Genomic DNA, 12,711 nt, shown 5'->3' with positions numbered 1-12,711 from the left:
ATATTTTAAAAATATTAACATGTTTAATCCTTACAACAGTCTTGTGAGAAGGGTATCACCTTCAGTTTACAGAGGAGGAAACTGAGGAGCAGAGAGATTAAGTGACTTTCCCAAGCTTACATGGCTGATGAATGCTGGCAGACTGGCCTCCAGATGCATGCTCTTTACCTCTAGGCACTGCTGCCCCTCCATTCATTCATTCATTCATACAGAGTTCCCTGCTGTGGGCCACATATTGGGGTAGGAGCTGGGAGGACAGAGATCTGGCTCCTGGCCTCAAGAATCCTATAGACTAAGGAAGGAATGTGATACCTGTGTAAGCAACTATAGATTGACATGTTATTTTGGTTGGGTGAATAAACCACAGAGGATCACAGGAAATGGAAAACTTCCTGCTGCCTCAACACTCTGGTGTGAGGCTAGCCAGGCTCTGCTGAGTTCTTGGGAATCAGTGAAGAAGAAGGGATAGGCAGGCAAGAGAGCCATCCTTTGTCGAATGCCTGTTACAGATATTCTAGGAACCAGGCTAAATCCTTTACATACATTAGCTCATCTGATCCTCACAATTCTATAAGGTAGGTGCTGTTATGATTCCCATTTTACAAATGAAAAAAAAAATGGAGGGTTTATGAGGTTGAGCAAATTGCCTAAGGCAACTCACCTGGTAAGGGGCAAAACAGAGGTGAATCTTACATTAAAGCCGTATCCTCTCAGCATTTGAATTATGGTGTTGGCGAAGAATAGTGAATATACCATGAGCTGTCAGAGGAACAAACAAATCTGTCCTGGAAGAAGTACAGCCAGAATGTTCCTTAGAAGCAAGGTTGGAGAGACTTTGTCTCACTTACTTTGGATATGTTTATCAGGAGGGACTATTCCCTGGAGAAGGATAGCAATGATTGAGGATGGTGCAGGACCAGGTAACATTTCATTCGGTTATACATGGGGTGTTACACACAGGGTCGCTGTGACTTGGAACTGACCCACCAGCACCTAACAACATCCTCTTAGCTCCCCTTGACCATCTCCCATACTGCGATTGCCTTCCCCACCTAAAAAGGCAGGAGTCAGGCTTAAAGGAAAAAGCATTTTTGATTAACAATATTTATGGGAAGATGCCATTTTTGTATTTCTCTGTGCAAGAAATGCCATTTAGAAAGCCAGTGTGCTTGTCAGTATGGTTTTTTTTTTTTTTTTTCCCCTTCTCCCTTCATTCTGAGAAAAAGCCTATAGAGTCTGGTGGGGGGAGGGTTTGCAGCTGGCAGGAGCTTTGGCATATGTTGTAACTAAAAAGAGAGTGAATGTGTTGGTGGGACAGCTACCGGAGAGCTGTCTCGGTGTGCTGCGGTACTAGTAAGTGTTTTAATTGGGTAGAGTTTTTGGAGGACTATTTTGACATCTGCTCGTGTCTTTGCTGATTTTTCTTCACTTCGAGTAGGAAACACAAGCTGTGGATAAAATGACTTTAAAATAATTGGAAGTAAAGATATCTCTCTCAAAGTCAAATTTGAGAGGGATACTTTTTAAGAAGTGGAAACTAAATTCCACTTCTAGGAATCCATTCTAAAGTACAAAGCTTTATGCCTACAGATTTCATGGCAATATTACATATAATAGTATTTTTGGATATTTTATTGTGTTTTAGGTGAAAGTTTACATAGCAAATTAGATTTCCATCCAAGAATTCATACACAAATTGTTCTGTGACATTGGTTACAATCCCTATAATGTCTCACCATTTCCACCCCACCTGCCCAGTTTCCATCCCTCCAGTTTCCCTGCCCCTCCTTGCCTTTTCATCTTTGCTTTTGTGTAAATGTTGACCATTTAGTTATGTATAGTTGATTGTTTAAAGGAGCATATTCCTCCTCACAGGTGTTATTGTTTATAGGCCAATCTATTATTTTGCTAAAACTAACGTCTTGGAGTGACTTCAGTTCCAGGTTGAAAGGACATTTTAGGGCAATAGTCTTGGGTTTTTTTTATAGGTAGTCTTGGGGTTTCCTGTAGTCTCTATCAGTCCAGTAAGCCTGGTCTTTGTTGTGAACTTGAATTTTGCTCTACATTTTTATCCCGTTCTAACCAAGACCTTCTATTGTGTTCCTGGTCAGAACAGTCAGTACTGGTAGCCGGGTACCATCTAGTTCTTCTGGTCTAAGGCTAGAAGAGGCTGTGGTTCTTTGGTTTCCTTCACTCTCCTTTACACTAGGTGGGAAGAGACCAAGAGTTGTATATTAGATAGCCACTTGCAAGCTTTTAGAACCCAGATGCTATTAACCAAACTAGGATATATAACATTATGTATAATAATTTTTTTTAGCAGGAAGTAACAGCCAACCAAAAGGGGTTGGTTGAATTTGTTTCCCTAAAGAGGAGCACTGTATTGCAATTAGAAATTATGGTTACAAAGCTTTTAATGAAATGAAGCATTGCCTATATTGTTATAAGTGAGAAAATCAGAAAGCAACATTAAAAACTATTTCAACTGTTTCTTAAAAAGTGAAATATTGTGAGGGAACATGGAAGGAAATACACGAAAACATTACCTCCAAATGGAAGAATTAGGGTAACTGTAATTTTCTTCTTCAAACTTTTCAGTCTTTCCTTTTGTTTTGCTTTTTACAGTGTGCATATATAATTTTTGTGACACAAACGTGCTACTTTATGCAAGCAAAAGCAGGCCCCGAGAATGTACAACCACATACTCTACATAGGTACTACTTCTGAAGTCTTATGGGTAATTGGATTCAGGGTATCTTCAGAAGGGAGTCCCTTGGTGGTGCAAATGGTTAACACACTCAGCTGCTGAACAAAAGGTTGGAGGTTCGAGTCCACCCAGATGTACCTTAGAAGAAAGTCCTGGCAACCTACTTCTGAAAAATCATTCACTGAAAACTGTATGGAACACAGTTCTACTCTGTCACATGTGGAGACACCCTGAGTCAAAGTCAACTTGATGACAACTAGCACCGGATCTTCAGAAAGAGTTAGGCTTTGGAGTCAGAGCTGAGTTCAGAAGTCAGCTTTACCACTCATTAGCTGGGACTTTGGGCAATTTATTTGACCTCCCTGAGTCTCTGTTTTCCTCATCCTTACCTGGAGATGACAGTACCTCCCTTATAGCATTGTTGGGATTAAATGAGACGGCACTTAGTAATGGTCCAGCTTCCTTCTCCACCAGCACTTCCCATCCCTTCCCCCACCCCCAGTTTGAGTTTTGTTGGCCGTTCTTCATTCCCTTGTTTCCTTAAGCCTTTCAGGGATAGGGCACCATCCGGCCAAGCTGCCCTCCAGTTCTTTCCTTGGGAACACTGGGCTTCAGGACAGCCCTTGAGTTTGTGCCAGCCCTTTCAGAAGAGGCCTTGCCACCAGGAGGGCAGCATTGTCCAATAAGAGGAAACTGTGCCTGCCCAGCTCCTGCCTGGAGCCTGGTGCTTGGGCGTTTTGGTTACTAAGGGGACCCTGGCCTGCTAAGTCAGAAAAAAGGGCCAGGTTTCTTCATATTCTTCAGCCTGCTGCCAGTGTTTGAAAAGTAAACACTCCACACAGCTTAACCGGCAAGTCCTCCAGCCAGGAGTGGGAAGAAATCAAAAGCCTATTCCAGCCCAGCCGCAGAGAACCCACAAGGTCTGGTCTGTGCTGGAGGGGCCCCAAAGGGAACAGAAACAATGCCGATTCTGGTCCAGAATCAGCATCCTACTCCCTGGTCCTTTCAACCTCTGAGGCTTCTCTCCAGTGGCTGTTGCCTCCCCACCCCCTCCTGTAAGGAGCTAGTTGGAAGGTCAGCTGAGGCTAAACAGATGATCTGAGGTGCAGTGGCCCTCAGCTCAGTCCTCCACGCCTGCAGACCTTGGCTGAGTTGTGGAGCTGCTCATTGCTTCTTCTCCCATGTGACTGTGCACCAGCCTTTGAAGTGAGAGCCCAGCAGTTACCAAGAAAGAGCCAGAAGGATTTTTGTCCTTATGCCATTGCTACTATAGCTTTCCCAACTGGCTGTGGCTATGTATTATAAAAGTAATAATAGTAATAAATACTGTGTACCAGACACTGTGCATAAAAAAAAAAAATCCTCACAGTATCCCAGGAAGAGGTAGGGTGAAGGCAGACACAACTATTTCATTTTACAGATGAAGAGGCCAACCAGTAGCCGCATAACCTTGGGCAATCTACTTTATCTCTCTGAGCCTCAGTTTCTCATCTCTGAAATGAGAATAGTGATACCTTACCTCAGCTACACTGATGAAATGAAAGAATCTGTGTGGAAGTGCCGTGTGTGCTCTGAAGCATGATATAAGTGCAAAAGGTTGTTGTTGATGCTATTTTTGTAACTTCCAGCTTGCAAGCTGATAGTCGTTTAACCTATTTGAGCCCTAGACAATTCCCCTACCACCTATGAGTCTTAACCTTCCTATCTGTAAAATGGAGATTGTGTTTTGTAAAACAAAAGTCCTGTTGTTGTTGTCTTTAGGGGCTGTCAAGCTGGTTCCAACTCATAATATGGACCCCTATATACAATAGAACGAAAATGCTGCTCAGACCTGCACCATCCTCACAATCATTGCTATGTTTGAACCCATTGTTGCAGCCACTGTGTCAATCCATCATGTTGAGGGTCTTCCTCTTTTTCTCTGACTCTCTACTTTATCAAGCATGATGTCCTTCTCCAGGGGCTGGTCCCTTCTGATAACATGTCCAAAGTACACAAGACAGTCTCATCATCCTCGCTTCTAATGAGCATTTTGGCTGTACTTCTTCCAAGACAGATTTGTTCATTCTTCTCTGTCTATTTGCTGTTAGCTTTTTACCTTATAAATAAGTCAGTCAGTTAATATGAGTTTTGGGGCTTTGGATGGTAGAATAAGCTCAGAAATAGTCAGTCTTGTCCTTCCTCAGGGGCTCTATGCCTATAGTAAGCACTTAGGAAATATTTGCAAATTGATTGATAGGTTTGTGGAGCAACTCCCAGTGGCCTGGAAAAGTGAACAGCAGAAGGAGGTGGAGGCTTCTGGCCATATTAAGTGGAAGGGTTCCAAGATTCTGCTACCTGGGAGCATTTTTTTCAACCCTAGGAGCCTTCTGACCAGCATAGCTCTATCCTCTTGCTAGGAGAAATCTCGAAATGTTTTCTTATGTACCAAGTTCTGTTATAGAGGCTGGTGTTTGAGAGAGAGCAAATGTCAATATTAGTGAACACGTACCAAGTACCAAGCATTTTGCCCATGGCTGGTTATTGTGCAATGGCAAGCCAAACAAAGGAGTCCTAAAGGGGCCCATAGCCCTGTGGGGGAGGCAGGCAGGCAAAAGGGATTTCAGGGCCCAGAGTGACCAGGGCTGCAAGGGAGTCAGTCTCATTGAGGGCACCCAATGATGAGGGGGCGAATGGTGCCATTCAAAGAGCATGGGCTGTGGGGGCAGCCAATTCCGTGTTACCTCAGCCACTTATTTGATCTCTCTGAACCTCACTGTCCTCCAGTTGTATAAAATGAGGGCAACAACATACACTCTACAGGGTTATGATAAGAATTAAATGAGGTTAAGTATGGCCCAGAGAAACCGTTACTTTTCATTTTCACATGTGTTCCCCTTTCCTGTTCACAAGTGTTCCAGTTTGGACAATAAGTTGCAGAGACTTTCTTTGTAAACAGAATAAAGCCTGAGGTTCTGAAGTTCAAGACTCAAAAGGAATGAGCATTGATATGTGGTGGGATAGGAGGACTGAATGAGATTGGGATTGGTGAGTAGGCAGGAGAAGAGTAGAGATGGGTTCTGACTGTGGGTAAATCGTGTAGTCAAAAATCAAAAGCTCAGGATACACACGGTCTTGTACTTCCACAGACAATGGATAGTTGCTGCCATATGGGGGGCTCTTTTTTCTCCATATCTTCCCTTCATCCTTTCCTCCCCTCACCAAGCATGAACACCTACTAGGTATGAGTCTCCCTTATCCCTTCTATTAGTGTACCAGTGGAGTAAGGGCTTATGAACAGAGCCTCTGAGGCATTACTAGCCAGATTTCTATGGAAAATGGAACCAAATTGAAAGTGTGACCTGACTATTTAATGTTAAAAGAAAATGTTAACATGTTAACACAAGGCTGTACACCATATTCCATACCCAAGAATGGCAATTATGAATGAGAGATGGGCAGGTCACCTTTGGTATCAGAAAGGGGGATGGATTGAATGTTAATGTTATGAGAGCCTAGCTATAGATGAGAATTCCTGAGGCCAGAGCTTTAGACCTTTAGACTTCAGCTTCTGTTAAAAAAAAAAAAAAAGGAAAATAGATAAATAAAGTTGGGGTGCGAAGGTGTCTCTCACTTCCAAGCTGTGTGACCTGGGTATGTTATTCAGCCTCTGTGAGCCTGTTTTTTCTCTGGGGACTTGGGGATGATCATACAAGCTCAGAGTTTTTATAAGAGGTAAATGAGCTAACACATGTGAAAGACCTGGTACTGGGCCCGCCACAAAGTAAGCCTTTGTCGAATGTCCCTTTTCTTCCCTACTCCCCTTCATTGAAGAAGGGCAGGGGAAGTATCTGTGATTGATTCAATGACTTTCTCTTCTGCATTTTTTTTTTACTTGCAGAAAGTCAGAAATATGGCCCTGGATGATGTCGTGATCCTGAACGTGGACACCAACACCCTGGAAACCCCCTTTGATGACCTCCAGAGCCTCCCTAATGATGTGGTGGGTAGTGAGCTTTTGATATTCTGCGTTCTGTGAGTTTGTGCAATGGACGTGAACATGACTTTGGTGGATGTGGGGAGGAGAGGAGAGAGCTATCTTTTCCCATGCCTAAGAATTGAAGTCGGTCCTCTGTTCTCTCTGGAACCTTTGTCTCAGTGTAGAAAGTTGGGAAGTGGTTTATTTCTTGAGCTTTGTTTTGTTCTTATGACCTTCATCTGAAAGATTGTTATCCTGAGGTCTAAATAGCTCCTCTTTCTGTGGGAGCCTGGGGGTCCTGCCATCCCTTTCCAATATGTTACCATCTCCAGAATGGCCACCTTCTTTTTCGTAACAGTACAGAAGGTGGGTGGGGAGGATTTTCAGGGTGAGCACTTTGAGGGCTTGAACCTGCATTTTTCCTGAACCATTATCAAACAAAGCTGTTTTCCTCCTTATTAGGTTATCTGCTTCTAATGCTTTGAATGTGACTGCACGACCTCCCAAATCTCTTTGTCACCTCAGATCTAGACAGAATGCGGACTCTGTTTTGCTAAAAAACCATCAGTGGCCACATTCGCCACTCTAACATCTGACTACATACCTGTCTCACATTGCTACTCAGAGCTGCCTCATGGGCAGCTGTTCGAAGTAGACCCTTTCTTCCCCATTGCTCATAAGAATGAGAAGGGTTGGGATTCACAAAAGTACGGTTTTGACATTTCTAGTTTGGTCTCCATGCTTCTGCCTGCTAGAAAGTCTATACCATTAGTCTGACTTCTAGACTGACAGGAGTCTATGTCCCTGCCATGTGGTGCTAATACTGGGCTGGGGGTTATGTCCTGGCAATGGGTGGGGGGGATGCTTTACCTAGTGGGCAGTCATGCTTCATTACTGCTGGGAGTGCCGGGGGCACTGTGGAGTTAACTATTGTGAGATTGCTATTTGTTGATGAATGGCTTGCAACATGGTTTCAAAGTTTTCTACTCAGTGCCACTTTAACACTTGGGGACATCGCTTGTGTTCTATAAAGATCTGTTTCAATTGTAATGTAATTAAACAATGGCTTCATTCATTGAGTTACTCTGTGCTAGGCACCATGCTAAGCACTTGTCATTGACCTCTCATTCACTCTTCATACCACTACAAGGAAGGTATTTTTCTTACTCCTATTTTACCCCCAGAGCTAGAAAGTCGTGGAGCACCCAGACCTATTGCTTTCTCTAGGTGCCTTCTGCATTCAGAAGCTTGCTCAGTTAATGGCATAGCCCTATGAAGTAGGTATTCTCTCCTTTTTACAGAGAGAAAAGAACCTCATAGAGTATGTGCCTTGCTGAAAAAATCATACGACTGATAAGGGACAGAGCTGAGATTCCAACCCTCGTCTGGATGACACCAAAGCCTGTGCTGCTTCTACTCTGTTTACACTGTCTGCCTCTGAGGCTGAGAGAGATGACAGAAGAACTAGGAAAAATAAAAATATCATAGAAGTGTGAATGTTTGCTGCTAAGCACGTCAGGACAGGGTACTTGGTTAGTATCTTAGGGCCTCTTGGCCATATTTTAGTTACTTTGATCCAAGGAATCTGAAGTGTCCACATTTGTTCCCTTTCAGTGGGAATGCTCTTCCTTTAAGCCACAGCAACTCAAAGGCAACTAACATTGACAACAAATCTTAGGCATGGACCTTGTAAGTACTAAGTGAGTGTGGGAAGTGAACCTGAGGTCATCAAGCACAAATTGTGGCCAGGAGTCCTGGGACAGCATGGGATGAGGGGCTGATGGCTGAGAAGCCATGGCGTGGCCTGACTGGTCCCTTCCACGTGGAGTGTTCTGACCCTGTGCAGGGCTTTGGGCAGCAGAGATGAAGCAGATCCGGTCCTTGCCTTCAAAGAGCATATTCTAGCAGGGAAACAGACCTGTAAATTACATACGTAATGCAGTAAAGCATAATAGAGACCACAAAGGAAATAGGAATCAGGTATAGTAGGGCCCAGGGGAGGGAGTAACAAAATGTTTGGGAGGGCAGTGGAGGCTTCCTGAAGATGGCAAATTCTGAGTACCTTTTCGTTGATAAATGAGGTGGACTCTGGGACCAAAGTAATTTGGGCAAGTCATTTTCCCTCTCTTAGCCTCAGTTTCCCGTCTTCAAAAAAAAGTAACCAGACCTATTTTTTGGATTATTTTGGCAAATAAATGAGATGATGTTGTTGTTGTTAGAAGCCATCAAGTCAATTTTTTACTGATAGTGACCCTATATGACAGAGTAGAACTACCCCATAGGGTTTTCTAGGCTGTACTCTTTACGGTAGCTGATCACAGCTGAGCGCTTAACTGAAATGTTTGACATAGTCCTTAGCATGTTGTCACTGTTCAATAAATGATACCTGTATTTGTTAATAAAAATTGTCCTTAACGATTACAGGCAGGGTTGAGGGACAGTTAATACCCTCTCCATCCTGACGGTTCTCATCCTGCGCTGAAGGGGCCTCCTATTTGCAAGCTGGTATATGGCAGGGTTGAGAATGTTCCACAGCAGTGGTTTCCAGAATGGGGCTGTAGCCTCACAAAGGATTCCAAAGATAGTAGAGGGGAGAGAATGTGGTCCATAAGATACTTACTGTATTTCAGCAGAATCATAGGTTTGACTCTGTAAGACAATATGATCTACCAAGCCTCTAAAGGAGAAATCATGTCCATGTCATCTTTGTGTCCCCCACACTTGGCACAGGACCTGGTACTTTTAGTGTGTCAGCAGGTCCACAGCTGACCTCACAATCTCCCCTCTTGCCAAAGCTGCAAATTCTCCCTCTTAAACGTTTCTCAAATCCACATCCTCTTCTCCATCTCTCCTAAATACCACCTATTCCAACCCTCATTTCTCTCCTGCACTATTACCAGCAGCCACTGAACTAGTTTTTCTGACTCCGTGTTCTTCCTTCCAGTTCTCCTTCCTCATAGAGTGACCTTTCTAAAACATAAATTTAATTGTAATTTTCTTCTCCTTAAAAATCATTCCAGCAATGAATATAATTTCTAAAAAACAAAGGAAAAAAACCTTCTAAAGACAACAAATCTTTCTATAACTTACTTTTACCTACATATTAGAGGTAAGTTTCCTCTGTTGGCTTTGGAATCAGATAGGTCTTTGCTCAAATCCTTGCTTCTTCACTTACTAGGTATACGATCTTGGGCAAATACTTGAGCTCTCTAAAACTTACTGTTTCATAGGATTGCTGTAAGAATTAAATATATATATATACATCCTATGAGTAGTTAATGGTGATGAACTATGGATGCTGACAATAATTAGTATAGCCTTCAAGACCCTCCTTCATGATGTGATTTCCCTCCTTTTTTTTTTTTTTTTTTTCCAGAGCTCTTCTCCCTCCGTGCTTCAAACCCTGTATTGTAGGTATTTGGAATTGTTTGTAGTTCCCCAAAAAGTATATGTTTTCTAATACTTTCGTACTATGCATACAGATTTCTTTTGTCCCAAATACCCTATTCTGTCAATCTCTTACTCATTCTTCAAAACACGCCCTAAACATTATGCTGTAAAAACCTTCCCTGACCAATCCAGCTATATTTGACCGTGTCTTTCTCTATGTCCCCATTGCCCCTGAATTACTTGCATGATCATACTTATCACCCGGCAATGAGCTTTATTACACATATCCAGCTTTCCTTTTAATTGTGAGTTCTTTGGGGGCATGAATCAAGTTACATTCATCTTTGTTTCCCAAGGATCTAGAAACCACTGGATAGGTAGATGGAAGGTTGGGAGGCACATATGGATGGAGTTATCTTGGTAGATGAAATCTTGCGTAGCATGGCATCCATGCTAGAAATCTTATTAAAAGAAGCCTTGATTTGGCTTCTAGCCATGATAGAATAATTGGTACTGGATTTATCCTCCTACCATTAACAATTAAAAAACAGGATAAATATATAAAACAGCTGTTAAAAAAAAATAGACAATAGACAGCTGCAGAACTATGGTCACTGGAGGAATGGAAACAAATGAGGTGAGTCCTAAAACCCTGTGACTTTCTACCTTGGTGGATTTTCTGGACCTTGGTGACAAGTGAAGGATCCTTGGCCGAGCACAACAGTCTCACTGAGTTAAAGGGTCAGAGATCTGAGTTTGGGGGAGAGATAGTTTAAATATGTGGGTCAGAGTACTAGACAGGAAGCAGCAAAAAAGGTCCAGAAACTTGCATTAGAGTCTCTTAGCTAATCTGCTGAAGGCTAATCTGCTGGGTATAGGGTGAAACTCCTGACTGGGATCTATAAAATGAACAATTCTCAGAGCTCACATAGGGCTGGAAAAATAATTCAAGCTCTGACCTGACAGAGTGGAGAGACCTTGTTGAACACTCAGTACAATCAGTTCTGGGAAAGGCCATGCCTTGACAGGAGATTTAAATTACCTCTACAGTAAAGTTACTTTAGCCTTGCCCTAACAAAGCTTAAAAACAGGCCATTGGGAGCTAAAGAGAGGGCTTCAGGGTTGCTGGTAATGTGCTGGTTTGTAACAACACATTGTTTGTTTTGTTTTGTTTTTTATCTGAGTGCCGGTTACATGGGAAAGAATTCATCAAAATGTACACCAATGATATGTGTACTTTTGCATATGTATGTTAAACTTCAAGAAAATTTTTAAGTAAAGTAATTTTTTTTTAAAAAAAAGCCTTAAAAGAATCAACCCAATGTGGAAGAAATTTAACCTCCTGCCAAAGTAAATTTCAACCCTCTTTAAAAGAAGACAAGAAAATCCAACACTCAACAATATAACATTTACAACAGCCAACATCCTATCGTAAAAGCACCAGACTTGTTAAGAATCAGGAAAATGTGACCCATAACCAAGAGGAAAAGTAGTCCATAGAAACAGATATGATGGAATTAGTAGATAAGATCCTTGAAACCGATATTATAAAGATTATAAATAGGTTTACAGATTTAAAGCAAAACATGAACTAAATGAAGAGAGAAATTGAAGACATAAAAAGAATGAAAGGGAGCATCTAGAGGTGAAAAATATATCTGAAATGAAAAATTCACTGGCTGGAATTAAGAATAGATTAGACAATACAAAGAAAAGATAAATGAACTTGAAGAAGTAGCAATAAAAACTAGCCAATACAAAAGGCAGAAAAAAAAAGATGGGAAAAAATTAGCAGAGGCTCATTGACTTGTGGCACAATGTGAAAAGGACTGACATTTACGTAGCTGGGGTCCTGGGGGAGGGGTAGAGAGAGAAAGAAAGAAATAATAGCCATTTTTTCCCAAATGTGATGAAAACAATGAACTCAGAGATCCAAGAAGCTCAGTGAACCTCAAGCATGATAGACACAAAGGCACATTATGATAATTGCTCAAAACCAGTGATAAAGAGAAAATCTTAAAAGTAGTTAGAGAAAAAAGACACATTACTTAAGAGTAAGAAATGACAGAAGACTTCTTGTCAGAAACCGAAGAACTAAAAGAGAAAGGAATGACATCTTTAAAGTAATGAAAGAAAATTTTTGTCAGCCTAGAATTCTATACCCAGTGAAAATATCCTTCACAAATGAAGACAAAATAAAGACTTTTTCATACAAATAAAAAGTGAGAGCAATCACTCCCAGCAGGCCTGTACTACCAGAAATGTTAAAGGAAGCTCTGCAGATGGAAGAAAAATGATACCAGAGGGTAACAGCAATAATAAGGGAATAAAAAATACCAGAAGTAATAGCTAAATGAATAAATATAAAAGACTTCATTTCTCATTTTTTAATTTTTGTAAAAGGTAATTGAATGCCTCAGGTAAAACAATACCAAACATATTGTATGGTTTATAAAATAGGTAGAAGTAAAATGTATGACAACAGCAGCACAAAAGACATGAAAAGTGAATAGAAGTATGCTGCTGTAAGGTCCTTGCATTATATGTGAAGTGGTACAATATTATTTGAAAACAGACTGTAATAAGTTGAAGATGTAGATTGTAAACCGTAAAGGACCTACTAAGGGAGTAAAAAGATATATAGCTAGTAAGACAG

The 12,711-nt window shown here is 41.5% G+C and overlaps 1 protein-coding gene across 21 annotated transcripts in view; it reads left to right on the top strand.

The window, feature by feature from the left end:
• The window catches only part of DENND1A (DENN domain containing 1A), a 568,035-nt gene that overhangs the window by 350,557 nt on the left and 204,767 nt on the right, over nucleotides 1–12,711 (top strand). For all 21 annotated transcript variants that reach the window (XR_007518642.1, XM_049895674.1, XM_049895683.1 and 18 more), the window contains one exon: nucleotides 6,588–6,689. Coding sequence is in view for 20 of the 21 variants with exons in the window: in XM_049895674.1 (XP_049751631.1) it covers nucleotides 6,588–6,689 (102 nt within the window). In the remaining variant the exon portion in view is untranslated. The remainder of the gene's footprint in view (nucleotides 1–6,587; nucleotides 6,690–12,711) is intronic.

The sequence above is a fragment of the Elephas maximus genome, chromosome 9 (genome assembly GCF_024166365.1).
Source record: "Elephas maximus indicus isolate mEleMax1 chromosome 9, mEleMax1 primary haplotype, whole genome shotgun sequence".
In the NCBI taxonomy this organism is placed as follows: Eukaryota; Metazoa; Chordata; class Mammalia; order Proboscidea; family Elephantidae; genus Elephas; species Elephas maximus.
The sequence above is the reverse complement of the archived record's forward strand: the minus strand, read 5'-3'. Positions and strand labels throughout refer to the sequence as shown.